General features: G+C 41.3%; 1 protein-coding gene and 1 pseudogene across 1 annotated transcript; both read right to left on the reverse strand.

The window, feature by feature from the left end:
- Nucleotides 1–8,459: 8,459 nt before the first annotated feature.
- LOC125138447 (protein ANTAGONIST OF LIKE HETEROCHROMATIN PROTEIN 1-like) lies at nt 8,460–10,046 on the reverse strand. Its single transcript, XM_047807376.1, has 2 exons — nt 9,994–10,046; nt 8,460–9,612 (listed from the first exon to the last, which is right to left on the reverse strand). The coding sequence occupies exons 1-2, from the start codon at nt 10,029–10,031 to the stop codon at nt 8,571–8,573; spliced, it is 1,080 nt and encodes a 359-aa protein (XP_047663332.1). The 5' UTR covers nt 10,032–10,046; the 3' UTR covers nt 8,460–8,570.
- LOC113641930 lies at nt 9,979–12,531 on the reverse strand (annotated as a pseudogene).
- Nucleotides 12,532–26,015: the final 13,484 nt, after the last annotated feature.

Raw genomic sequence — 26,015 nt, forward strand, 5'->3', positions numbered from 1 at the left:
CTGGTTTGCTGTGTGAGGGGAGAACCTGGCGATTCCATGACAATAACCTTTACAACACACATTTTTGTTCTGAGCTCCCGCTCTCTCTTTTAGCGAGTAACAAGTAGTATGTGATGGCGATGACCTTTTTTTTTTTTAGAGGTGCTACCCGGAGTCGTTTTCCTTTAGACAACTCCTGCTCTATGTCTTCTTTATTCTCTGAAAAATTATAGAAACAAAATAAGAAACAAAACTATATATCACTCATTTAAGCCCCATCCCCGACCCTAATCCATGTTTGTCCTGTATTGTTTGTTTTGTGTTTGAAAAGGCATTTCTTTTAAATATTATTTTTAACCGTGGAATTTCAACATTTGGATTTTTAAAGTAACCGAGTGGATTACTGTATTTCAACGTGGAGTTTCCTTGCTTTTTTTCAGTATTTTTGGGCCATTGGATCTCTTCACTACTGATTTACATCTTGTATCATTCTTTGGAATTGCAAGAGGGCCTCTGGATCTCTGCACTACTAACTCACAGTTTTTATCTTTCTTTGGAATTGCAAGAGGTATATCACCACTACATTCTGTGTGTTTTAGCCTCGGATTGGTGAAAGAAACCCCAAAAAAGTCTTTGATATTGAGGCACAGTACTGTGTTTCATTGGTGAATGTTTACAAACTGGATACTCATAGCTGCTAACAGCTAGCTACCACTAGCTGTAGTTACAGTTTTCATGGCTTGCTGCCACCAGCTACTGCCTCTACCACCAAGCTGTTGTTTGCTTAAAACTCACTTATTGGGCATTTGCCTACTTTAATTGTGGCCTTTACATCCACACTATCGTCATCTCAGTGGGTCTGCCTACTACGGACTCAGCTCCTTTCATTTCATCAGTTATCGTCTGCTGTAGCCTTAGCAGCTACAGCCTCAGCTGTTTTACATCAGACTATTACCGGTTGCTGCCTCAGCTGCCTCCATCTCTGGGCTGTCGTCTGTTGCAGCCTTGGTCAAGTCTTCTGCTGTTGGACTTGCTCAAAAGGAAAAGGAAAAAATGAAGTTTGTTTGATCCTGTTTGTCTTTCTGATTCCCCTTGCTAGTGGGGCTGTCCATTTGCAGTTAGAAAATGAGCCTGTTTTTATGCAGTTCCCTTATGTAGTCTTTAGGCCTGAAACATTTTCCAAGGCCCAATTTAAATCACAGGGGCCAAGTCACTCATTTATGTTTGGTTTTAAGGTTTCAAATCTACTCCATCTTCATTGCCTCTCAATTTTAAAGGATTGGTTTGTTGTCTCTGCAGCCGCACTTCCTGTTTTTTTTTTATATCATTAAATTCTAGATCTGGGACTTTCTGCTGCAAATCAGCTAAGTCCAGACTTCTTGTTATTATTTTATTATTAATTTCTGGAAATGTTCCGCCTAATCCGGGCCCTGATAGCCTTAAGATATGTGACACACCTGAAGATTTTAAATCAAGGTCTGGCCTGGGCATTATTCATCTCAATGTTCGGAGTTTAATGTCCAAACTAGATATGCTTAATTTATGGGTCAAGTCAACTGACGCAGACATTGTTGTTTTGTCTGAAACCTGGCTGACTAAATCTGTCCTTGATAACGATATTGGTATTGATGGTTATAATGTGTATTGTTCAGATCGCCCAAAAAGAGGGTGAGGTGTTACTATTTATATCAAATGCAAATTTAATTCTAGTTTGGTGCTTTCAAGATCGGTTTGTAAACAATTTGAGTTTTTGGCCTTAAACCTTGAAATCTCAAAAGACCACCAAATCAGGTTGGTTGGTCGTTATAGAACTCCGTCTTTTTTTCTAATGATGTGAGCGATCACTGTGTGATTGCTGCTGTTAGAGATACTAAGGTGCCCAAGTCTACACCTCGTATTGTTGAAAGGCGAAATATGAAAATGTTTGTTGAACAGGGTTTTGTATATGATTTGTTTTATTTTGATTGGAGTAGAATTGCTTTGTTTGATGATGTGGAATTAGCCCTGATTTTTTTTTCAAAACAGTTTTCTTGATATTTTGAACAGACATGCACCTATTCGTAAATTTAGAATTAAGGGTCGGGACAATCACTGGTTTTGCAATTTTGATACTGATGCTGACTGGTTTGTCTTCAGATGTTTGTGAAATAGATTTACTTCACTGTTCAGAAAAGCTAAAGCTGAATTTTATTTATCTGAAACTACAGAGAATCTAAATGACCCCAAAAAATTCTGGAAAACTATGAAGTCACTATCAGCAACGACTAAACCAACAGGGTTTCCGGCGTCTCTAGTTAAAAATGGTGTGTCTGTGTCTGACAAAAGTAGAAATGTTAAATTGTTTTAATGAACATTTCATATCATCTGGATCTTTGTTTAATTCTGTTGCTCCCATAGTGTCAGAGCCTGTAAATGACATTTTTATTACTGCCGACAAAACTTTCAGTCTTAGCTCCTTCTCTGTTGCTGATGTTCATAAAGCTCTGAAACAACTGAATCCTCGAAAACCTGCGGGCCCGGATCACTTAAACCCTTTCTTTTTGAAATTAGCTGCAGATATCCTAGCTGAACCTTTGACTCATCATTTTAATCTTTCTCTGATCACAAACAAAATTCCCAAGGTATGGAAGTCTGCTTATGTTTTGCCACTTTTGAAAGGAGGTGACCCTACCTTGCTAAATAATTATAGACCTATTTCCAAACTTTCAGCATTGGCCAAAGTATTGGAATCTTTGGTTAGTGAACAAGTGAAAGAGTATTTAAATGCTCAGTCAATTTTATTTAATTATCAATCTGGTTTTAGGAAAAAACATAGCACTACCACTGCTGCTATAAAAGTAATTAATGATATAGTCAAAGCACTTGATGATAAGAAACACTGTGTGTCTATGTTCATTGATTTGTCCAAAGCATTTGACACTGTTGACCATAGTATATTAGTGCAGAGACTGATCAGTATAGGTATGTCTCGGCACTCTGTGGGCTGGTTTATTAACTACGTCGCTAATAGGACTCAAGCTACGCAAGTTGATGACCTAACGTCAAAATATTTATCAATCTGTAAAGGGGTCCCACAAGGCTCCACTTTTATTCACTATTTATATAAACTGTCTAGGTGAAAATGTTCAACATGCATCTTTTAATTTTTATGCAGATGATACGGTCATTTATTGTTGTGCAGCTACCATTAGGAAGGTGCTTTTGATAGAGTGCACGCACAGCTTTATCATTTAAAGCTTGTGCTTAATGCAGAGAAGACCAAAGTAATGGTCTTTTCAAACTCAAGGAAAAAAGAGTTAGACCTGAATATTGTTACTGACCAGGGTAAAACAATTGAGGTAGTTTCATATTATAAATATTTAGGATTTTTAATTGATGAGCACCTTTCTTTTGAGCTTCATGTACAGAATCTAGTAAAAAAGTTGAAATTGAAGCTAGGTTTTTTCTTTAGGAACAAATCTTGTTTTACTTTTTCTGCTAGAAAAAGGCTAGTTGATGCCACATTTCTCTCTATTATTGATTATGGTGATCTGTTGTATATGAATGCCCCATCAAAGTGTCTTCAGATGTTGGATGCTGTGTTTCATGGAGCTTTAAGGTTTATTTCAAATTGCAGACCTCTCACGCATCATTGTACACTTTACTCCAAAGTGAATTTGCCTTCTCTGTCAAATCGCCGGCTTACTCACCTTTATATTTTTATATATAAGGGTATCATAGGCAGGCTGCCAGGCTACATATCCGAATTTCTTTCTTTTGTACAGAGTACTTATGGTTTACGGTCCCAGAAAATTATTTCATTAAATGTTCCTCAAGCTAGGACAGAGTTGTTTAAAAAGGCTTATGTTTTTTGCACCTTCAACTTGGAATGAACTACAGAAATCACTAAAGCTACAGTGTCTAATTTCCTTAAATGATTTTAAACATTATGTTAAATCTATAGAACATGCGTCCATTCACACTTGAAATGTTTTAATTGATGACTCTTTTATTTAAATTGAAATGCACTGGAGTTGTCTTTTTTCTTTTTGTTTGTTTTTTGATTGTGTGATTTAATTTTGTTCTGCTATTCTGGCCAGGTCTCCCTTGAAAAAGAGATTCTATATCTCAATGAGACTAATATGGTTAAATAAAGGTTAAATAAAAAAAAATTGTTTATATTGTGCAGTGAATGAGTTACGATAAAACAGCTACTGCTTAAGTTACATACCTTTAAGCATTAGTATTTGTGCCCTGAAGAAGTCTTGCTTTCCATTGTACCCAATAAACCTGAGTTTGGTCAAACATGTCATAGTTAAAGTCCTTAATTTCGATAGTTGAAACAACTGCCATGCAGCCGTCATACAGGTACCTCACGTATGCAAACATTCTGATTCCCAGTGATCAGCAGATTCGTCATGTAGAAGCGGAAGCTTTTTATTTACCCCAAACCAAAATCCTAATTATGGTGGCAAAAACATGATGATCTGGAACACGTGCACTTATACAAATTTTGATAAATATAAAAAAAAACTTAATTCTGATTTGTATGCTGCTTCCCTCATGGAGCCCGGGAAGTCAACATTTGTTGGTATTACTATATTTAATTTGTTGAAACACTTTAATCCCTAACAAACGATTTTTAAATGTTTTTATGCTTTGTTATTCAAAGCATTTTGAGCTTTGTTATTCAAAGATTTTTGAGCTTTGTTATTTCAGTTCTTTATTCAAAAGAAGGAGCAAAAGAAATAACACACTTATAATTAAATACAGTATATTCCAATATATTGTGTTTTAATCTTATATTAATGTGTTACATAAAGCAAAAATAAAGGTTGTTACCATAAAGCTCATTCCAGATAGATCATACTGGTTAACCAAACCCGTTTTGCTTGATAACACCATGACTATGCTGGCCACCCATCTATACCAGAACTATACAGCACTGACCAGCATTATACCAGCACTATACCAGCATGAACCAGTAAAATTCGTACTGGTTTATGCTGGATTTTTCAGCAGGGGGGTAACATATTTAAAGAGAAAATCAGTGGGCCTAAAACATAACCTTGTGGAACACCAAAGATAACCTAAGTATGTCACCATTTTGATCTACAAACTGACAATGATCAGTCAAATAAGACCTAAGCCAGTAGAAGGCTGTCCCATAACACCAGCAACATTTTCTAGCCTTTTGAATGGAATATTGTGGTTAATGCTGTCAAAACCTGCACTAAGATCAAGTAACACCATCAAGGAGACAGTTACTATTCTCATCTCTATGCTATAATGAGGTCTAAATCCTGACTGAAACCATTTATGTTATTCCTATGTAGGTATGAACATACAGTATCTGCTGTGCTGCAACCTTTTCTAGGATCTTGGAAACAAGTGGAAGGTTTGATAGTGGCCTATATTTGGACAGCTGGCAGGGGTTGAGTTCAGTTTTTTAAATAAGTGCTAGTTTAAAACATTTAGGCACATCACCAGTGCTATGGGAAGATTTATTTATTTTGATGTTATTTACAGTGATGTTCCTGATCTCATTGGGTGTTTCAAAACATCAGATACCCTCCTTCAGGTGACCCAACTGAGGTTGATCAAGCCTCAGCTTGTGCCCTAGCAGCATTTGTCCACGGATCTGCTCTTTTGATCCAGAGCCACCTTGAAGCCTTCTCTGCAGCCTCTGTGCTATTGCAGATAGCCCTTCTTCTTCTCTCACCCGTGATGCCTAGTGCAGTGAAGGCCCTGTAGAGAGACCCCACCTCCACAGTTAAGCACCTTGCCTTCCAGCCTTGGTTATGGCAGTCAATGACGAGGCCTTCATATTTCACCCTCTTTCGCTCAAAAGTTTGCTCCATTCGATCCTCCCATGGCACAGTGAGCTCCAACATGACCAGGTTCTTTGTTGCCTCAGGGTGCTTTCACACCTGCCTTGTTTAGTTCGGTTGAATCGTACCAGAGTTCGATTGCTTGTTTGGTGCGGTTCGTTTGGGCAGGTGAGAATGCAGCAATCGAACTCTGGTGCGCACCAAAAGCGGACCAAACAAGCGTACCGAGACCTCCTTGAAGAGGTGGTCTCGGTACGCTTTCAAAGGAACTCTGGTACGGTTCGTTTGTGGTGAGAACACGGTCCGAGATCGAATAGACCTAACTGCAAAAAGTATTGCGCATTTTGGACTAAACCAGCTGCCGTAGTCAGCGGCGCTGTGCATTATGGGATGAGGAAGTGATGGTTGACAGTATTAGCACAACAATGGCAGGTCGCGGACAGACCTGGAGTTGCGAGGAGGTGCGAAGCCTCATAGAAATTTGGTCTGATGAACATATTAGATCACAACTTTCAAAAACTCACAAGAACAAGGCAGTTTTCTCTTTATTTAGCAAACAGCTCAGGGACAGGGGGTTTCATAGGTCTGTGGAGCAGTGCCGGGTTAAGGTTAAAAAACTGCCAGCAGTACATCCAAGTGCGGGATGCACTTCATAAAACAGGCAGCTCGGGTAACGAGAAAGACGAGTTCCCCTGGTATGATGACCTGGACAAAATACTTGGGACAAAACCGGATGTTGATCCTATGGATGTTTTGAGTCCCATGAAAATTCAACATCGTCCTCTTCCAATGATGCTAACATAGGTGACCGGGCTACCGCATCTGACACAGATATTGACAGTGAGTTTACCACTTTTCGAAAGTTATGGTGTAACTAGTTATCTCTGGTAGTATACATTCGCTATGCCAACATGACATCAATTTATTTCACATTAAAGTTTTCATGTTATATCATACGTTTCTCAAACGGAAGGCTGCATCCTCTGTATGTTGCATTTGTAGGCTGTATACGTCTTATTTCAGAATATTAAAAATTATAAAGTTGACTATTATTCTTAGGTAATTGTAAATTGTTGTAATATGCTTATAACCTGCTAATGTAATGCTCAGTTAACTTAAATAAACCTGGTTTGATAACGAAACAGCCTGCACCTGCGACCTCCGAATGGATGCAGGCTTCCTTTTGAGAAACGGTTATTCTCATCGTTTCACACACACACATTGTTTGCACTGTGCATTGAAATATATATTTTAATCTGCATTAAAATGACATGAGTAACACTGAGAAATTGTATATTTTAAAACAGTGGGAGATTCAAGCAACATATCATCTCATGCTGATCTCTCAATCACTGCTGCTTATGAAGGTGTGTCTGATGATCCAAGCACAGAGAGCAATGTCAACAAAGAAAGCATCAAAGGAGGGAGACTGCCCATTCCTGGAGCCAAAGAAAGAAAAAGAAAGAAAAAGTCTTGCAAAGCTGATGATGAAATCCAGTCATATATAATGGACAATAAAAGGATGCTGACAGATTTGCAAAGAGCTGAAGAAAGCCAAGTGGCTCAAGAAGCTGCCAGTTTTAAGAGAATACTTAAGGCACAACAGGAAGCCGAGGAGAGAAGATTCCAGATGATGCAGGCACAGCAACAGGCCACTAACCAAATGTTTCTCCAACTAATGGGAACTCTTGTAAGTGCATTAAATCCTGGTCAGCCTCAATCTCATCCTTTACAATTACCAGCCTGGACCACGACAATCCCACCAACATCAATCCCTAGTGCTTGGAACTTGTCCCAGCAGTTTCAGCCAACCCAGCCTACTGCCCTGCTGCCAGTGAATCATCCACATCAGCATAGGCAATCAGAATCTCCATCCACCCAAGATGAACATCCTAGCACTTCATCCATTATACATAGTACACACTACTAAAACATGTAGTGTTTTTTTAATATAGGAAAGGCTTTGCTTTTAATGTTCAGTCTTTTTTTTTTTTCATTTTAATTGCTAGGTAATGGTCATGCTTACCGTTCAGTGTTCTGAATAAGCAAAAAGTACTACTTTCTGCTTTTACATTTCCGAGAAATATGCTACCTCATTTTGTTTCAACTTGTGCCATACACAAGGATAATATAGTAAAAAAATATTTTTTTAAAACTACACATATTGCACTTAAAATTTGGCATATTTCTTAATGTTTGTAGCCAACAATTATGGCAAAGTTACATTCGTCTGAAGTTAAACAGGCAGTTTTAGAGTTTAGAGTTTTAGAGAGAATGTTATTTTTTTGTGATTGTGTATGTTTACAAGTGTAACATGGCTAATCCAGTGCCTAGTGTTATCAGGCAGTTAAACCTCAATGAGACCCTAAAGGCCACCACTTATTCACTGAAATAATAACAACATAGTACCTTTTGCTTACTGTGTTTGTGTATTGCCTTTCACGTGGTAAATGGAGGTTAAAATCAATCACAAGCAATATGTTACTTACAAATTTTTTTATTGTAATTTCTTATCTATATGACAGCACTTTATCACAATTTTTCTTCCTACATGAAGAAAAAGAATGTTTGTTAAAATGTGTTAAACAGAAAATAAAACAATTTAAAGCAAAAACGATTATTTTAATCCATTTTAAATCAGACAAAACATGTGCAATATAAGGTGGTTCCAATACTAGCACTTTAAAAAAAAAAAACAGATCATTAAGGGAGATTACACATTTCTACTATTATTTAACATTGTGAATACTGAACACAAAACTATTTACAGGCTTTGGTCATTCACATTGTAGCAAAGTAGCTATACAGTGCATCTCTAATGTCGTGTTGCTGCTGTGCAGGCCCCTGTTCATCAGGTACAGGTCCCTCTTCCTCTGCAACTGTTTCTCCCTCCATAAATTCCTCCTTCTGTACCTTACAGAAATTATGCAGCACGCAGCAAGCGGACACAATGCGGCTTATAAAAGTTATGTGTGCATCATTTTCTTTAAGGAGGCAACGCCAGTGTCCTTTCAGGCACCCAAAGGCACGCTCAACTGTCATACGGGCTTGGCTTAATCTGTAGTTAAAGTGAAGCTGCTCTTGTGTTACTGCTCCTCCTTCTGGGTAAGCTTTCATGAGCCAAGTTAGTAGAGGGTAAGCCGAATCACCCAAAAGGAAAAGAGGAATGTCAACCACCTCAAACGTTTCAGTCCAATGAGGTAAAAGAGTGCCTGCACTGCCACGATCATATAGTGATGAGAGGGAGAAAACACGGGCATCGTGTATCTTGCCTGGTCGCCCAACATTAATGTCCCAAAATCTCATTCTATGGTCCACCACACCTTGCAGAACGATAGAATAGTCTCCCTTCCGGTTGTAATAACAAGATGAGTTGTCAGGTGGAGCTTTGATCTTGATATGGGTTCCATCTATTGCACCTGCCACCTGAGAGAATCTCCATTTGTCTCGAAAACCCTGTATTATCTGCCTGAACTCAGCTGCGGAGGGATGCTTGATGTACAGAGGCTTCATTACAACATTTATGGCAGTCACAACCTCTTGGGTGATAGTGCAACAAGTTGATAACCCAACACCAAACAGTTGTGAGATAGACCTATACTCCAGGTTTGTGGCTAACCTCCAAATACAAATTGCAACACGAGTCTCTACTGGCACAGCCTCCCTGTATTTAGTGTTCTGTCGGGTTAGCCAGGGCCGGAGAGTGTCATACAGTATGAAACTGCCTCTTCGCATTCTGAAGTTTTTTAGCCAATCATCATCTGTCCAGGTTGCGTTGATGTGGGGCCACCAATTATCATAACGTGCGCATGTCGAAATGCTCCTGTGTTTAAAAAAGATGAAATTGGTAACATTAGATAAACATCTAGTCATTATAATAATTTTCAAGAAAAGATATCTTAATTTTCATTATTATTATTATCATATGTAAACTGCTATATTGTTAGATGAATTAGGTCAATGTCATTTTGCTATTAATATTTTACACTTTTAAGTTTGCCACTTTCAATAAAATCCTGTGTTCCTTGAATCTAAATGCATTGGCATAGTGACTGAAATCTGGTCAGATAACAAACGGTTTAATGACAAGCAAGCAGAAGAATTATATAGGGTTAATAACACAGTGAGAATGCTATCAATGAGACCTTGGAGGCTTTACAGAAGCTTACAGAAAACAATTTAAAGAAAGAGGGAATAACATTACCTCATGGGTCGTTGGCAATATTTTTGGAAGATGAGCATGTCACAGTTTCGCAAAAGTAATGCTCACCGCCTCCTGAAGTGTCTTGCGACGCGTCTTCGCCGTTTGCAGTGCATTAGAATTATGTTTTCAAGCCGCATCCATGCTTCATTCTGAAAATTAAGATTCTGCTGTATACAAGCAATGTAGTACAACATCGAACATACAACCATGAACAGAATTGCAGTGCGCAGTCGTCTCTCCATGGTGTACTGTATGCTGTATTTTCCTCTTTTTGTTTACTTCCACCTTGAACTAGCTGCCTCTGCTCCTTTCCCAGAGCCTTGTCGAACCGGGGCCCTTGAAAGGTTCCTAGCCCAGCCTTTCCTCTGGCCACTGCTCTCACCAGAACACAATGGCACAGCCGTGACTCTGCCTGGTCTACTGCTGCCTCTGCCCTCCATTTACTGCCAGTCTTGACCACTACCCCTGCCCCGGAGACTTTAGGGTACCTAGAGTCACGGTACTGCAGCACCTCTCTTATGTGCAAGACCTTGAATTTCTCTTCGATGGATTTTAGAGGGAGCTGCAGCTTGCCGGTGTTTCCGTAAAGGGCGATGCTACTCAAGCTCCTCAGGAGTCCCAGCCATCTCCTTAGGAAGCGGCTGACTCTCTTTTCCAGTTCTGAGATGGTGGTAATCGGAAACTTACAGGAGCAGAGGCCACAGTATCCTTGGTAAAATCCCATGTTGGTATACCCATGCCTTAAACTTTCCAGGGAGCCCAGTTTTGTCAACACTCTTAAGCCACATGTCCAACTCCTCACTGGTGTTTCTGATGGATGTTGTATCCCTGAGGCTTCTGTCAAGTCTTTCCCAGGCTTTTAACTGGTTTTTCAGACAGGGTTGGGATTTGAGTTCCTGATAGGAAGGATCTGGATTTAGCAGGCTTGAATGACATCCTGGCCCATTCAATCAGCCTCTCCAGCCCCTTAAGGATCCATCTGGCTCCAGGCACTGACTCCACTGTCACTGTGAGGTCATCCATAAAGGCACGGATTGGTGGTTGCCGTATTCCAGTTTTGGATTTGGGCCCTCTACACTCCAGTTCAGCAGATTTCACCAGCATATTCATTGCCAGAGCGAACAGGATCACTGAGATGGTACAACCTGTGATGATTCCCACTTCTAGCCTATGCTACTCTGATGTTGTAGAAGGGATTCAGTAAATTCTGTCATTTACTGTACAAAGAAACATATAGGTAAAGGATCTAGTATGCAGGTTGTTAATTTTTGTGGAAGAAATTTGTGAAATTTTGAAGGGGAGTCTTAATGCTGATCAGAAACAGTAATATCTACAGCACTGTCTAACAAAATGTTTGGTTTTAAATTATTAATCTAATTTTTCTGCTTGATATTCATATTTTTAAATTTAAATAATTCATAAAGTCATTGTTGCTACATATTGATGATGTGCACTTTTCTACAGTGGCTTTACTCCTATTTGATTTTGTTACAGTATAAAATAAAAATTTGGAAAGATACACTGATCTCACAACCCTAAGGGATTTTTTTAAACCTCAGAAGGCTTTCCTTCCATGCTATTTAAAATAGTGCTAATTTACTTTGGCACTATTTATGTGTAATGAGTCTGTCTGTGTTCTCCTTTGTTTCTGCCTGCTGTCATTCCCTGCTGTTAATTGTTGACCCCGCCCACCTATTTGTTACCATGGACATTAATTGCACTCAATCTCTTCCCCAGGTGTTTTGTCTTAGTCTTTGTTTGTCTCCGTCTTGTGATTGGTTCTTGTTCACTATATGTACTCTGCTTTGTTCACTTCCTGGTTGTGAGTCGTTGTTAGTATGTGCTGTGCTGTCTGTTTATGTCTCTGTTCCTGTTCCCTGTCCTGCTCAGTGTTCTGATCTGTTTTTGCCTGCTTGTTGGTTGTTGGTTTCCTGTTTTTTGCTTATTAAAGGAGTAACTGCAAATGGATCCGCATTTGCCTGTGACTAACCGTGACATCATGTTGTAATTTCCTAGTTGATTGTTTTAAGGTTTGTGTGTGGTCATTCTACCAAGGTGCAATTTTCTCATTATTTATTTTCCTTTTAAGTAAGGATGCACCGATCCGATATTTTGGATCAGTATCGACGACGATCCAAGCATTTTGAGTGGATCGGATATCGGTGGTGCGTGACAGATCCAAATCCGATACCTGTGGAGGGTTGATTTAACGAACAGCAAATATCATAGACTATTGCTTGAACTTATAAGAAAAATACACTTATGCCTCTTTTCCACCGGAAAGAACCGGGTGCTGGTTCAGAGTTGGTTCCACTGGCGAACCTTCTAAGAACCGGTTTGCCTTTCCACCAGCTAGAGAGCCATCACAGCGCCAAGTGTGACGTCACTGTATACGTGTCACGTGTCCCAGCAACGTTAGCGCAGCAACGGCAAACACAACAACAATGGTGGATGTTGCTTTACTGTTAATGCTCATGGCTTTGCGTACCTACATTGGCATTCAAACCCGGCGAATGAAACGTGTACGTGCAGCTCCATGTAATCTGTATAAATGGAGGTTGTAATCGATAAAGTACATAATGTTATTTTATCGTTAACACAGAAAATAAATTAGCCTTAGCATGTAGCTACCTACTATCATGTGTGCTGATAATGTATCATATCGTGGTAAAGTAAAAATGTATTAAACATTAGTATACTTAAGGTACATTATCAAATGCGCTAACAGTAGCCCCGCCCCCAGCTCCTGACACAAGCGGTTCTTAAGTCTAGACCAGCAACGTTTTGGTGCTACTTAAGAACCACTTTTCCTGGTTCAGAGCCGGTGCTTTGGCGGTCGAAACAGAAAGAACTGGTTCTAAATTAGGCTCTAGCTCCGAAGCAGCACTCAAACTGCCTCGGTGGAAAAGGGGCACTATACATGGGCGTTGGAAGTAAATAAAAAGCTGGTTGGTCCTGTCCCATCCACATTTAATGGTTCCAACGCCCATGGATTTCAGGAAGCAGGAGCTTGGTCAATGCTGTAGGTAAAACACAGAACAGAGTTTAATTTATTAGGGCATTCCTCAAGCAGAATGGATTCGATTGGCGGTACTCTGAAGAGTAATAATAAAAGACATATGCGCTGAATATAGAAGGTAAAAGTGGATGGGTCCAATATTATTGGTCTTAAAAAGTGGGTGGGTCCTGTCCCACCCACATATAATGGTTCCGACACCCATGCACTTATGTATTAAATTGCATTGATGAAAAATATAATAGATTTTATAGGAAATATGTTGCACAACCTCCTGCGACAGACAGGCAAGTTTAGCAGGCACCCTTTCCATTTACCTCGGCACGTTAAACATGTCGTTCATTTGGAAGTATTTTCCGCTTGATTCAGCAGAGTAGCAGCACTACAAATTGTAATGTCTGTAAAGCCAAAGTTTTGAGAGGTGGATGTAGTATCTCGAATTACAATACAACAAATTTAATCCAGCATCTTCAGAAGCATTATGCAAAAGAACAGAGTGGAAAAGGGAAAAAGGATGATCCGTCAAAGCAGATGACCCTCATGAATGCTTTTCTGAGTCAGAAACCAATGGCACAACAGAGCGCAAAAGCTGTAAAAATAACATCAAAGCTCTTGGAATTCATTGTTCTTGATGATCAGCCCCTCTCCGTTGTGGAAAACATCAAACCGAAACCGACTACTAGTCTAATATTCCTAAAAAAAAAACCTGACGATGTATATCAAGTGAATCCTGAAACAGGTTTATGTCATCTGTGATGTCTGTATACTTACACATGGTTGTTCCGTTGGTTGTTGCAATGTTGCATTGCACTATTTTTTTTATGAGTGCAAGGTGTACTGTTTAATACATTTTGCATTGTGTTTCATCAGTTCTAATTTAAGATTCACTTTAAAATATTGCCTTTTCTTCAGAAAATAATTAAATTTAATAATTGCAGTATATATGGTTTAGATTGTTATACCACTAAGTGTTAAAAGTACTGTTTACTACTGCATTAATACTTTTTTAAGGTTACTTGTGTTTTCCTTTTTCATCCAGTAATGGGCATTTTTGTATTTCTTTGCCACAAACAAATAAATCTTAATAACTAAGCGAGTTGTATACATTCTTTGGTTTTGAAGGTAGAAAAGAACACCGGTATCGGATCGGTATCAGCTGATACTGGCAAACTCTGGTATCTGATCGGAAGAGAAAAATTAGTATCGGTGCATCCCTAATACAGACCACTCCTGATACGCACAAAACCGGTTCAGAAACTTATCACAGTCTGGCCAGAGGATACTACATCAAAACTCCAGGACTGCTTTCAGTGCACGGACTGGAATATGTTCAGAGAGGCAGCCACCTACAATAACCGCACAGATCTGCAGAAGTATACTGAAACCGTGAGTGCATACATCAAAAAGTGCATTCTGATAGCAATCTGAACCATCACAGACTACAAGCCTCCACCACAGGCCTGTGAAAACAACACATCACTCCCTGACACACCGAACATATTCTACTCGCTGTTTAACATGCAGAATAACACACCTGTACAAACACTGCCCACATCACCCAATAGGTGTACTGTCTCTCTCCAGCTGATCTAAGGAAGACCCTTTCCAGAAACTCCATTGAGCACCGACCACTGACCATCGACAACACATTTGAGAGGGTTAGCAGCACAAACTTCATGGGGGTGCACATCATGGAGAATCTCATCTGGTCCACCAACACACGGTCACTCTCCAAGAAGACACATCAGTGGCTGCACTTTCTCCACCACCTGAAGAGAGCATGTCTCCCTCCATCCATCCTCACCACCTTCTACAGAGGAACCATTGAAAGCCTGTTGATGAACTGCATCACTGTATGGCACGGGAACTGCAGTGCAGCTGACCGCAAGATCCTTCAGAGGATAGTGAATGCAGCCGCAAAGATCATCATGTGCCTCCCCTCGATCGAGGACATCTTCATGAATCGATGCCTCAGCAGGGCCAACAGCATGGAGGGGGACCCCACCCATCCCTCCAACAACATCGTTCAGCTCGTACCATCAGGAAGAAGGTACAGGAGTATCAGAGCCCGCTCTGCTAGACTGCAGAACTGTTTCTTCTCCCAAGCTGTGAGAGTCCTGAACTCAAACCTCCACTGCCACCCCTGAAAATATACAGGCCTCCTGTGACATGACCCACCTGACCACCACCAGCCACACTCACCACAGCATTAGCACACTGGCACATCAAAACAAACGGTGTACCAGAGGTGGCAAAAGTACACACATCCTTTACTCAAGTAGAAGTACAGATACAGTTTTTAAAAGACTCCAGTAAAAGTAGAAGTAGTGACTACACTCTTTAACTCAAGTTAAAGTAAAGAAGTATGGGCTCTGACATGTACTTAAGTAAAAAGTCGCCGATACTACTACCTGTTTAGTGTCATGCTGGTAACTGGACGTCATGTTTTATTTATATATACATACATTAAATATACATTATAAAATTTTTTTTTTTTAAATCGCTTTTGGATCAAACTTTCATTCCCATCGACATGTTCTGCATTTTAACGTAATTTTTATTGTTTATTTATGAAAGTAAAAATTATACTTATAGTTTTAGGGTGGCTGAGATTACAGACAGGGGGCTGAAGCCACCCTAAAAAGGTCTAGAACCACCCCTGGTTGACACAATTCGCAACGCATTCTCCAGGAATCCTTTTTGGCGCAATTATTTCAAACATCTCCCTCATATATGGCCATGGGTGTTCAGGAATGTCCTCGTTGTTAGTTATTTTAACATTGGTGACTCCCTCTGAATTAACATTAGCCATTCCTTTTGTAGGCATGCTGCTCATTGTTAGCTCTGCTATCCTTAGTCTATATCTATACCTGCCCCCTGCTTCGTTGTTGTTTTATGTTTAATGTCTGTATGGATGTTGCACCGTTTGACCTGTGAGACACGACATCTCGTTCCACTGCATGTCTTAACATGTAGCGAAATGACAATAAATAAACTTGAAATTTAACATTTTATCAGTTGATCTTGGCTTTCAATATACTCACGACATGCAGCTGAAAACTTGCACCCACACCAGCCCCTTCTGGATACAATTCAACACTGAATTCAACATACATTCAACATTTAATCTAAATAATATCTTATTGAATCAGTACATTTGCACTTGAATTGTTTATTTCCTCAACTGATACAAAAATGTATGAATCGGTTGAGGAAATAAAACAATTCAAGTACAAATGTACTTTTACTGGTGACAAAATTAAACTTTTTTAAATAAAATAGCTAGTTAACATATGTATATAAATGTATCACCTGCAACCTTTTTAGTATCTCACATGTTATAAATTATGACCTCTATATACCCAACAGATCTTTAACCAGAGGTTGATGGTTTTTGTAGAGTCTCAATGCCTCTGTGGTTGCTGCATTTGGTTATAGATTATTTTCCTCCATAACACCACAGAGGCCATAAAAGTCACAATCACAGGGTATGTTTGATTTCCACAGGGAGACATTTTATGGATAATTACATTCAATCTTTCAGCAGCTGCCAGAGAGGAAAATGAGGACCCAAATGCAGAGATAAACAAGTCTTTTAATAGAAAATCTCAAACCAGCACAGGGCAAAATGGAACAAAAAAAATAGTACAAAGTCACAGGGTGAATAATATAGAAGACATAAGTAGAAAGAGAGAATAGTCCATAAATCTGAAACAATGATCAGAAGAAAGTACAGGAGGGCATTCGAGAGCACAATCTAGCATTGAAGACCATTTGGCATTCTGTTTTCACAGACTGCACTCTTGTATATTGTGGGAGAATAGAAAATGGATCCCACCATGGAAGTGTCACAACCATGATGGTCGCCAACCCGGAAGTGCACATTGCGCTGACTGAGAGCAGCTTCAGGATACAAGTAGTCTTTTGATTGATAAAGTTCTGATACAACGTACATGAATAAGGGTTTCCCATGTTGTTAGACATGACCAAAAGCAAAAAGTGGGATTCAAAAAGAGAAAGGAGATTTACATTTACAGCATTTGGCAGACGCCCTTATCCAGAGCGACGTACATAAGTGCTTAAATCTCTAACACTGAATACATTAATGCTGGTTCACTAGGTTACATACTTAAGATACCATGAGTTTAAAACATTTGTTCAAAGTTACAATGAAAAAGTGTCAAAGGTTTTTTTTTTTTTTTTTTTTTTTTTTTTTTTTTTAAATGCAAAGGATAAGGAAAGAAGTGCTAGTTGAAGTGCTTCCTGAATAAGTAGGTCTTCAACCGCCGCTTGAAAATAGCCAGTGACTCGGCTGTCCGGACCTCTATGGGAAGTTCATTCCACCACCTTGGTGCCAGTACAGAGAAGAGTCTTGTAGTATACTTGCCTCTTACCCTGAGAGATGGTGGAACCAGTCGAGCAGTGCTGGTAGATCGGAGGTTACGGGGTGCAGTGCGAGGAATGATGAGGGCTTTGAGGTAAGAGGGAGCTGGTCCATTTTTGGCTTTGTAGGCCAGCATCAGTGTTTTGAACCGGATGCGTGCAGCTACCGGAAGCCAGTGGAGAGATATTAGCAATGTTTAAAAAGGAAAGAGAGGACTCATAAGTGAGCATGAAGCATGTGAGAAAGATACTTAAAAAAATAATGAAAATATTTGCCAAACCTCACAAAAATGTGCCTCCAGCACCTAAGGCTGTGTTCCCAGTGATAAAAAGAACAGTGCAGGTCGAAGATGAGATAGAACAGCCATGAACAGGACACAGATCACAATCAGAAATAGTGAAGAGACAATATAAAAAGAAAATGATAGAAATTGTCTTTAGATCATTATAGATAGTTGCATGCAGTGATAAATGAAATATTCTTGACTTGTTGAGAGAGATACAGGAGTCAAAGAATCAGTTACGGTAGTAGGAAGATAAACTCAAAGAATAGATTAAATTATACTTACATATAAGTGTGGAGGAAGGTGCACATTGGTGGACTATATCCTATGCAGGGCCTGCGATCTAAAAGAGATTTTAGAGGTGATTGTATAGATTGTAAGGTTGTGGCTGGGAAGAGTGTCACTGGACAGTATCGGATGGTGGTCTGTAGAATGACTTTGAAAGCATTCTCCTTCCATCATCTCCGCACTCTCCTTGCCTGTTAGCAGATAATAGCAGTGTCAAGTCAAGATGAGGAGTCAAGTCAAGAAGCTTTTATTGTCATTTTAACCCATTTATAGCTGTGTACACAGTGAAATGAGACAATGTTTCTCCAGGACCATGGTGTTACATAAATGCAAAGTCAGAGCTATGGACTTAGTAAGTCAGCCACATAAAGTGCAACTGTGCAAAAAAGTGGCAGATTTATTTGGGTTTTTGGGAATCAGTGACTTTGGACTAAATTATGAAAAGGATGTAAAGGAATATTTACCAGCACATGACTGATTTAGGAAATTGCAATTATAGATTGGAATATAGCATGGACTGCTGAGGGAAATTGGTCAGAGAATTAGAGGGCATATAAGGCAGATCCAAAGGTACAACAGATTTAATAAACCAACCCACAGATATTCCTAATAAAAATAGAGTAAAGTGATGTTTCAGAGTAGACAAATATATCTGCTTAATGGCAGACAAAGAAGGTGTGTATATTTTCTTTCGATATACCTGTATTCCCATTAACGCCAGCTAATTGAAACTAACCCTGCTCCCTTTCAATGAATACATGCACACATATCATTGTACGGATGTCTTTCAAGGTTGGCTAGTAACCTCCTTTAAACTGATTAAGGTAAGATAGCCATACTATTCCAAAATCTAAACAATTTTGTTTTACAAATATTGAATATCATACCTTGTTGAGTAGTTCAATATCACAACTGTGATGATTGACCTACAATCCTAGGACTTGTTTGTAAGAATATGTTTCATAATTACCACAAATTAAATGGTAGAGTTAAAGGGTCCAAATGTTAAAGTATTGATTAATGACTTTCCAAGAGGCAAGCAGGCCTTTTGTTTGTGTGTGAAAAAACATGAATACTGCTCCTAGTGGCCAATTTGAGTAAGATAACATAATTTGCACCCTATGTGATACACCTGTAGGTAATTTTATCAATTTTAATTACAAATAAATTTGGGGTGTCCTTACAATTTCCTGCAGGTTTAAACAATTTCCTACCATTTTTTAAAAATTACATTTTAAAGATAATTTTTAAACCTTACTTTAGTTTTATTTGTTCAGTTACATTACTTAAGTCATCCAATACTGCTAGTTTTACTTGATATTAGTGCAGCTTTTGATACCATTGACTATTCTATACTACTTGATAGGCTAGAACATGTTGTTGGTGTTAAAGAGACAGCTCTCTCCTGGATCGGTTCTTATTTGGCAGATCGATGTCAGTTCGTAGACCTAAATGGTGACCACTCTAAACAAACTAAGGTAATGTTCCACAAGGTTCTGTTTTAGGCCCATTGCTTTGCTCCCTATACTGTATATGCCTCCCCTTTGGTGCAATTAATTGTAATCATGGTATTGGCTTCCACTGTTATGCTGATGAAACACAGCTATATGTTTCAGCTAAGTCAGATGTGAGTCACCAGCTTAATAAGATTGAAGATTGTGTGAAGGACATTAGACAGTGGATGCTTACTAACTTCCTCCTGCTTAACTCGGATAAGACAGAAGTGCTTTTACTAGGTCCACAGGCAGCCAGAAGTAAGATTTCTAATTACAAAGTAATGGATGGTCATTTTGTTACATCATGTGCAGCAGTAAAAGACCTTTGTGTGATTATTGATGCCAGTTTCTCATTTGAAGCTCACATAAATACCACAAGTGTAGCCTTCTTTCATCTTTCATCTCAGAAATATTGCTCAGATAAGAAATATGATGTCATTACATGATGCAGAAACACTAGTTCATGCATTTGTTACCTCTTGGTTGGATTATTGTAATGCTTTACTGCCAGGATGTTCTAGTAGAAGCATAAACAAGCTCCAGTTAGTCCAGAATGCTGCAGCTAGAAGATATGAACACATCACCCCTATCTTAACCTCATTGTATTGGCTTCCAGTCAAGTTTCGCATTGATTATAAAATACTATTATTAACCTATAAAGCACCCCTCCTTGAACTGCACCTTATTGTGGTGGAGGGGTTTGCGTGCCTGAATGATCCTAGGAGCTATGTTGTCTGGGGCTTTTTGCCCCTGGTAGGGTCTCCCAAGGCACACAGGTCCTAGGTGACAGGCCAGACAAAGAGCGGTTCAAAAAGCCCCTTATGAAGAATTCAATATCAAGGTTTGTGACGTCGCCCGGTATGGCGCAACCGGGGCCCCGCCCTGGAGCCAGGCCCAGGGTTGGGGCTCGCATGTGAGCGCCTGGTGGCCGGGTCTTTCCCCACGGGGCCCGGCCGGGCTCAGCCCGAAGGAGCGACGTGGGGCCGATCTCTCGTGGGCCCACCACCTGCAGGAGGAACCGTAGGGGGCCTCGGCAACCCAATTCCCAGACACGTAATCTGGCTCTAGGGACATGGAATGTCACTACGCTGGGGGGGAAGGAGCCTGAGCTGGTGTGGGAGGCTGATAGATACCGACTAGAGATAGTTGGGCTCGCCTCCACGCACAGCTTGGGCTCTGGAACCCAACTCCTTGAGAGAGGCTGGACTCTCTACTACTCTGGAGTTGCCCGTGGTGAGAGGAGGCGGGCTGGTGTGGGCTTGCTCATAGCCCCACAGCTCAGTCACCATGTGTTGGAGTTCACCCCAGTGAACGAGAGAGATGTTTCCCTGCGCCTTTGGGTCGGGGATAGGTCTCTTACAGTTATTTGTGCTTATGGGCCAAATGGCAGTGTAGAGTACCCGACCTTCTCGGCGTCTCTGGAAGGGGAGCTGGAAAGTGCTCCGACCGGGGACTCCGTCGTTCTACTGGGGGACTTCAATGCTCACGTGGGCAGCGACAGTGATGCCTGGAGGGGCGTGATTGGGAGGAACGGCCCCCCCCGACCTGAACCCGAGTGGTGTTCTGTTTTTGAACTTCTGTGCTAGTCATGGTTTGTCCATAACGAACACCATGTTCAAGCATAAGGGTGTCCATCAGTACACGTGGCACCAGGACACCCTAGGTCGGAGGTCGATGATCGACTTTGTGGTTGTTTCATCTGACCTCCGGTCGTATGTCTTGGACACTCGGGTAAAGAGAGGGGCGGAGCTGTCAACTGATCACCACCTGGTGGTGAGTTGGATCCGATGGCAGGGGAGGAAGTTGGACAGACTTGGCAGACTCAAACGTACTGTGAGGGTCTGCTTGGAACGTTTCCGGTCAGAAAGATCTTCAACTCCCACCTCCGGCAGAGCTTCAACCAGATCCCGAGGGAGGTTGGAGACATTGAGTCCTAGTGGACCATGTTCTCCACCTCCATTGTCGACGCGGCTGCTCGGAGCTGTGGCCGTAAGGTCTCTGGTGCCTGTTGTGGCGGCAATCCCCGTACCCGGTGGTGGACCCCGGAAGTAAGGGATGCCGTCAAGCTGAAGAAGGAGTCCTATCGAGCCTGGTTGGCTCGGGGGACTCCGGAGGCAGCTGATAGGTGCCGGAGGGCCAAGCGAGTTTCAGCCCTGGTGGTTGCGGAGGCAAAAACTCGGGTCTGGGAGGAGTTTGGTGAGGCCATGGAGAAGGACTATCGGTTGGCCTCTAAGTAATTTTGGCAAACCGTCCGGCACCTCAGGTGGGGGAAGCAGTGCCCTGAACACACTGTTTACAGTGATAGTGGGAATCTGCTGACTTCGACTGGGGACATTCTCGGACGGTGGAAGGAGTACTTCAAGGATCTCCTCAACCCCACTGACATGTCTTCCACTGAGGAAGCAGAGGCCGAGGGCTCGGTTGTGGACTCGTCAATCCCCCAAGCTGAGGTCACTGAGGTAGTTGAGAAGCTCCTCAGTGGCAAGGGGCTGGGGGTGGATGAGATCCGCCCCGAGTACCTCAAGTCTCTGGATGTTGTGGGGCTGTCTTGGTTGATACGCCTCTGCAACATCGCATGGCAGCTGGGGACAGTGTCTCTGGACTGGAAGACTGGGGTGGTGGTCCCTCTGTTTAAGAAGGGGGACCGGAGGGTGTGTTCCAACTACAGGGGATCACACTCTTCAGCCTCCCCGGAAAAGTCTATGCCAGGGTACTGGAGAGGAGAATTCGGCCGATAGTCGAACCTCGGATTCAGGAGGAACAATGCGGGTTTCGTCCCAGTCGTGGAACACTGGACCATCTCTATACCCTCGCCAGGTTGCTGGAGGGTGCATGGGAGTTTGCCCAACCTGTCCACATGTGCTTTGTGGATTTGGAGAAGGCATTCGACTGTGTCCCTCGTGGTGACCTGTGGGGGTGCTCTGGGAGTATGGGGTCCGGGGCCCTCTGCTAAGGGCTGTCCGGTCCCCATATGACCGGAGCAGGAGTTTGGTTCACATAGCCGGCAGTAAGTCAGACTTGTTCCCAGTGCATGTTGGACTTTGACAGGGCTGCCTTTTGTCACCGGTCCTGTTCATTATTTATATGGACAGGTTTCTAGGTGCAGTCAGGGGCCGGAGGGAGTCCGTTTTGTGGACCACAGGATTTCATCTTTGCTTTATGCAGATGATGTTTTCCTGTTTGCTTCCTCAAATCAGGACCTTCAGTGTGCACTGGGACGGTTTGCAGCCGAGTGTGAAGCAGCAGGGATGTGAATCAGCACCTCCAAGTTCGTGGCCATGGTTCTCAGGCGGACAAGGGTGGCTTGTCCCCTTCAGGTTGGCGGAGAGCTCCTGCCTCAAGTGGAAGAGTTTAAGTATCTTGGGGTCTTGTTCACGAGTGAGAGAAGGATGGAACGGGAGATTGACAGGCGCATCGGTGTATCTTCTGCAGTGATGCGGTCAATATACCGGTCTGTTGTGGTGAAGAAAGAGCTGAGCCGCAATCCGAAGCTCTCTATTTACCAGTCGATCTACGTTCCTACCCTCACCTATGGTCATGAGCTTTGGGTCATGACCGAAAGGACAAGATCTCGGATACAGTCGGCCGAAATGAGTTTACTCCATAGGGTGGCTGGGCGCTCCCTTAGAGATAGGGTGAGGAGCTCAGTCACTCGGGAGGAGCTCAGAGTAGAGCCGCTGCTCCTCCACATCGAGAAGAGTCAGTTGAGGTGGCTCAGGCATCTGTTTCGGATGCCTCCTGGACGCCTCCCTTGGGAGATATTCCGGGCATGTCCAACCGGGAGGAGACCCAGGGGAAGACCTAGGACACGCTGGAGGGTCTATGTCTCTCGGCTGGCCTGGGAACGCCTAGGTATTCCCCCAGAAGAGCTGGGGGAAGTGTCTGGGGAGAGGGAAGTCTGGGCATCCCAGCTTAGTCTGCTGCCCCCGCGACCCGGCCCCGGATAAAGCGGTAGAAGATGGATGGATGGACCTATAAAGCACTTAATGGTCTCATGCCACAGTACCTGAGAGATCTTTTGTTTTTTTATGAGCTGTAATGCCTACCTCGATCAAAAGGTGCAGGCTATTTGGTAGTACCTCAAGTACAAAAGGCTAGAGCAGGGGGCATAGCTTTTTCTCACAGAGCCCCACAATTATGGAACAGACTTCCAATTAGTGTTCGGGGGGACTCAGACACAGTCTCTGTATTTAAGTCCAGGCTAAAAACACATTTGCTAAGTCTGGCTTTTTATGAATAGCTTTTCACAGGTAAAGGAGTAGATCTGGAGAGTTATTGGGCATAGAGTGTTAGGTGAACTGAGTTGTCTGAATGCTTTCGGCTTACAACCCTCACAAGTTGCTCAGGATTGCAGACTGTGGAGCAGCTGGGACGCTTTACATCCCAGGAATCCCTCATGTCTGTCAAGCCTTCTGGCTCTAGCCTTTTAGTTATGCTGTCATAGCTCGTCTTGCCGGAGTCCCTGTGTGCACTATGCACATAATTTACCAGCACATAATTTACATAATTTACCATAATTTATTTTGTCCATAACCAGATCACAGTCATGCCTAACAATTTTTCTTTCTCTCTGTCGAGCTATATATGCCACTCCGGAGCTCCCTGTGTTCTGAGTTCCTGGCCCGATCGTCTCTTCTTACGGAGTGACTTCCTCAGTCTTGATGTTCTACCGCTGGCTAGTCTCATCACCCAGTTGTCACCTTGCCAGAGATTGATCTGCATGGTCAGCCTGTGTCTCATGGGATTGTTTTGGATGAAGCTGCCGGAGACTGTCATGCCTTCTTTTGAACCAGTGGCAGGCAGCTACAGTATATGGTCTGGTCTTTATCAGCAATCAGGTCTGTGCTGAGCTCGGAGTTTGCGATGACCCATTGGTTCCTCGGGAGCTATCGGTTGCACTATTGTAGACTGTTGTAGGAAGGAGGTTTCTTCCTCGTATCATCTTAGCGAGTTTTTCCTTGCTGCCATCGCTTCCGGCTAGTTTTCGTCTCTTTGTTCCTATTTATTTGAAGCTATCCTGTATCTGGGTCTGTCTTCCTCCTCCCAGGTGTGACACAGGTTTTCATAGGGTGTCCTATTCTTTCCTGATGACACTATAGTATATACAGTACAGACCAAAAGTTTGGACACACCTTCTCATTCAAAGAGTTTTCTTTATTTTCATGACTATGAAAATTGTATATTCACACTGAAGGCATCAAAACTATGAATTAACACATGTGGAATTATATACATATATAACAAAAAAGTAGCCACCTTTTGCTTTGATTACTGCTTTGCACACTCTTGGCATTCTCTTGATGAGCTTCAAGAGGTAGTCACCTGAAATGGTCTTCCAACAGTCTTGAAGAAGTTCCCAGAGATGCTTAGCACTTGTTTATATAGGTTTATATAGTCCTAAATAGTTTAATATAAATTTTGTTAAGGTTAGCCAAAATCCTTTGACTCGTTTGCAAAAGATATTGATATTATGAAAATTGCCTTAAATGTAAGTGGGTGAAGCCAAGTGTTCCAACTCCAAGTGACCAATTTTCATTTCATTTTAAATTTCACCATCAAAACTCTACAGTTTTAGAACATAGGTGTACCCAATTAAAATTTAAATTGATCTTATGGTTGTTGGGAAACAGAGTATTAACCTTGGCTCAGAACCAATTGTATGACCTCACCCCAAACTGTGCATGTTACCAGATTGTCAAGTTTCATGCAAAATGCTGTTTGAGTAAAATGTGCTCTGTCGGTTAGAATTAATTGACATCAAGTATCTATATTGTTTACAAATAAAAAAAAATGTTATTGACCCTTATTGATCATCACATTCTGCTAAGATTACTCAAAAATCAGTAGCTAATGTACAATAGCTAATGGAGAAACAATTATTACTTAAATGCATCAAGGACATGCTGTATATTATGACACACATTTTCTGTTAAACGAGTATCAGAGATTATATCCTACAGTGTAACTATATTTTCTATATGTCAAATGTCAGTTTTAAATGAAGGGCATGACTTTCAATCACCTCAATATAAAAAACCTATCAACATACAAAAATAAAAAAAATTACATTTTATATTTTAAAATAAATATGATAGAAATACATATTTTATGAATTTTAATTTATAAATTTTCCTTAAGGAAGAAACCTTGAGAAAACTCTACCTAATCTGGGTGATACACTGAAGGTGCAGACTATAAAAATTCATCCTGATTTTATCTTGAAACACATGGATGAGAATTCTCCACCAAGATAATGCACCCATGGAACCAATTTTCACAGTCAACAATAGTAAAGGTGGCATAATGGTGTGTTTTCTTGGCACACTATGGGCCTGTTAATACTAATTAGTCAACACATGAAAGCAACAGCCTATATTGTTGCTGACCATGTGCATTAATTCATGGCCATAATTTACCCATCTTCTAATGGCTACTTCCAGATTGATAATGCATCATGTCATAAATCAAAAGTTGTGTCAAACTGGTTTAATGAAAATGACAATAAGTTCAGTGTTTTTCAGTGACTTTCTTCAATGTTCATTTTAGCCTGATCTA

The sequence above is a fragment of the Tachysurus fulvidraco genome, chromosome 23, assembly GCF_022655615.1.
Source record: "Tachysurus fulvidraco isolate hzauxx_2018 chromosome 23, HZAU_PFXX_2.0, whole genome shotgun sequence".
In the NCBI taxonomy this organism is placed as follows: domain Eukaryota; kingdom Metazoa; phylum Chordata; class Actinopteri; order Siluriformes; family Bagridae; genus Tachysurus; species Tachysurus fulvidraco.

Excerpts from the sequence above, each read along its gene's own strand:
- LOC125138447 (XM_047807376.1), bottom strand. The coding sequence starts at position 10,031 with ATGCTCATCTTCCAAAAATATTGCCAACGACCCATGAG. Across the intron at positions 9,613-9,993 it reads TATTGCCAACGACCCATGAG|GAGCATTTCGACATGCGCAC; the intron begins GTAATGTTATTC and ends TTTTAAACACAG.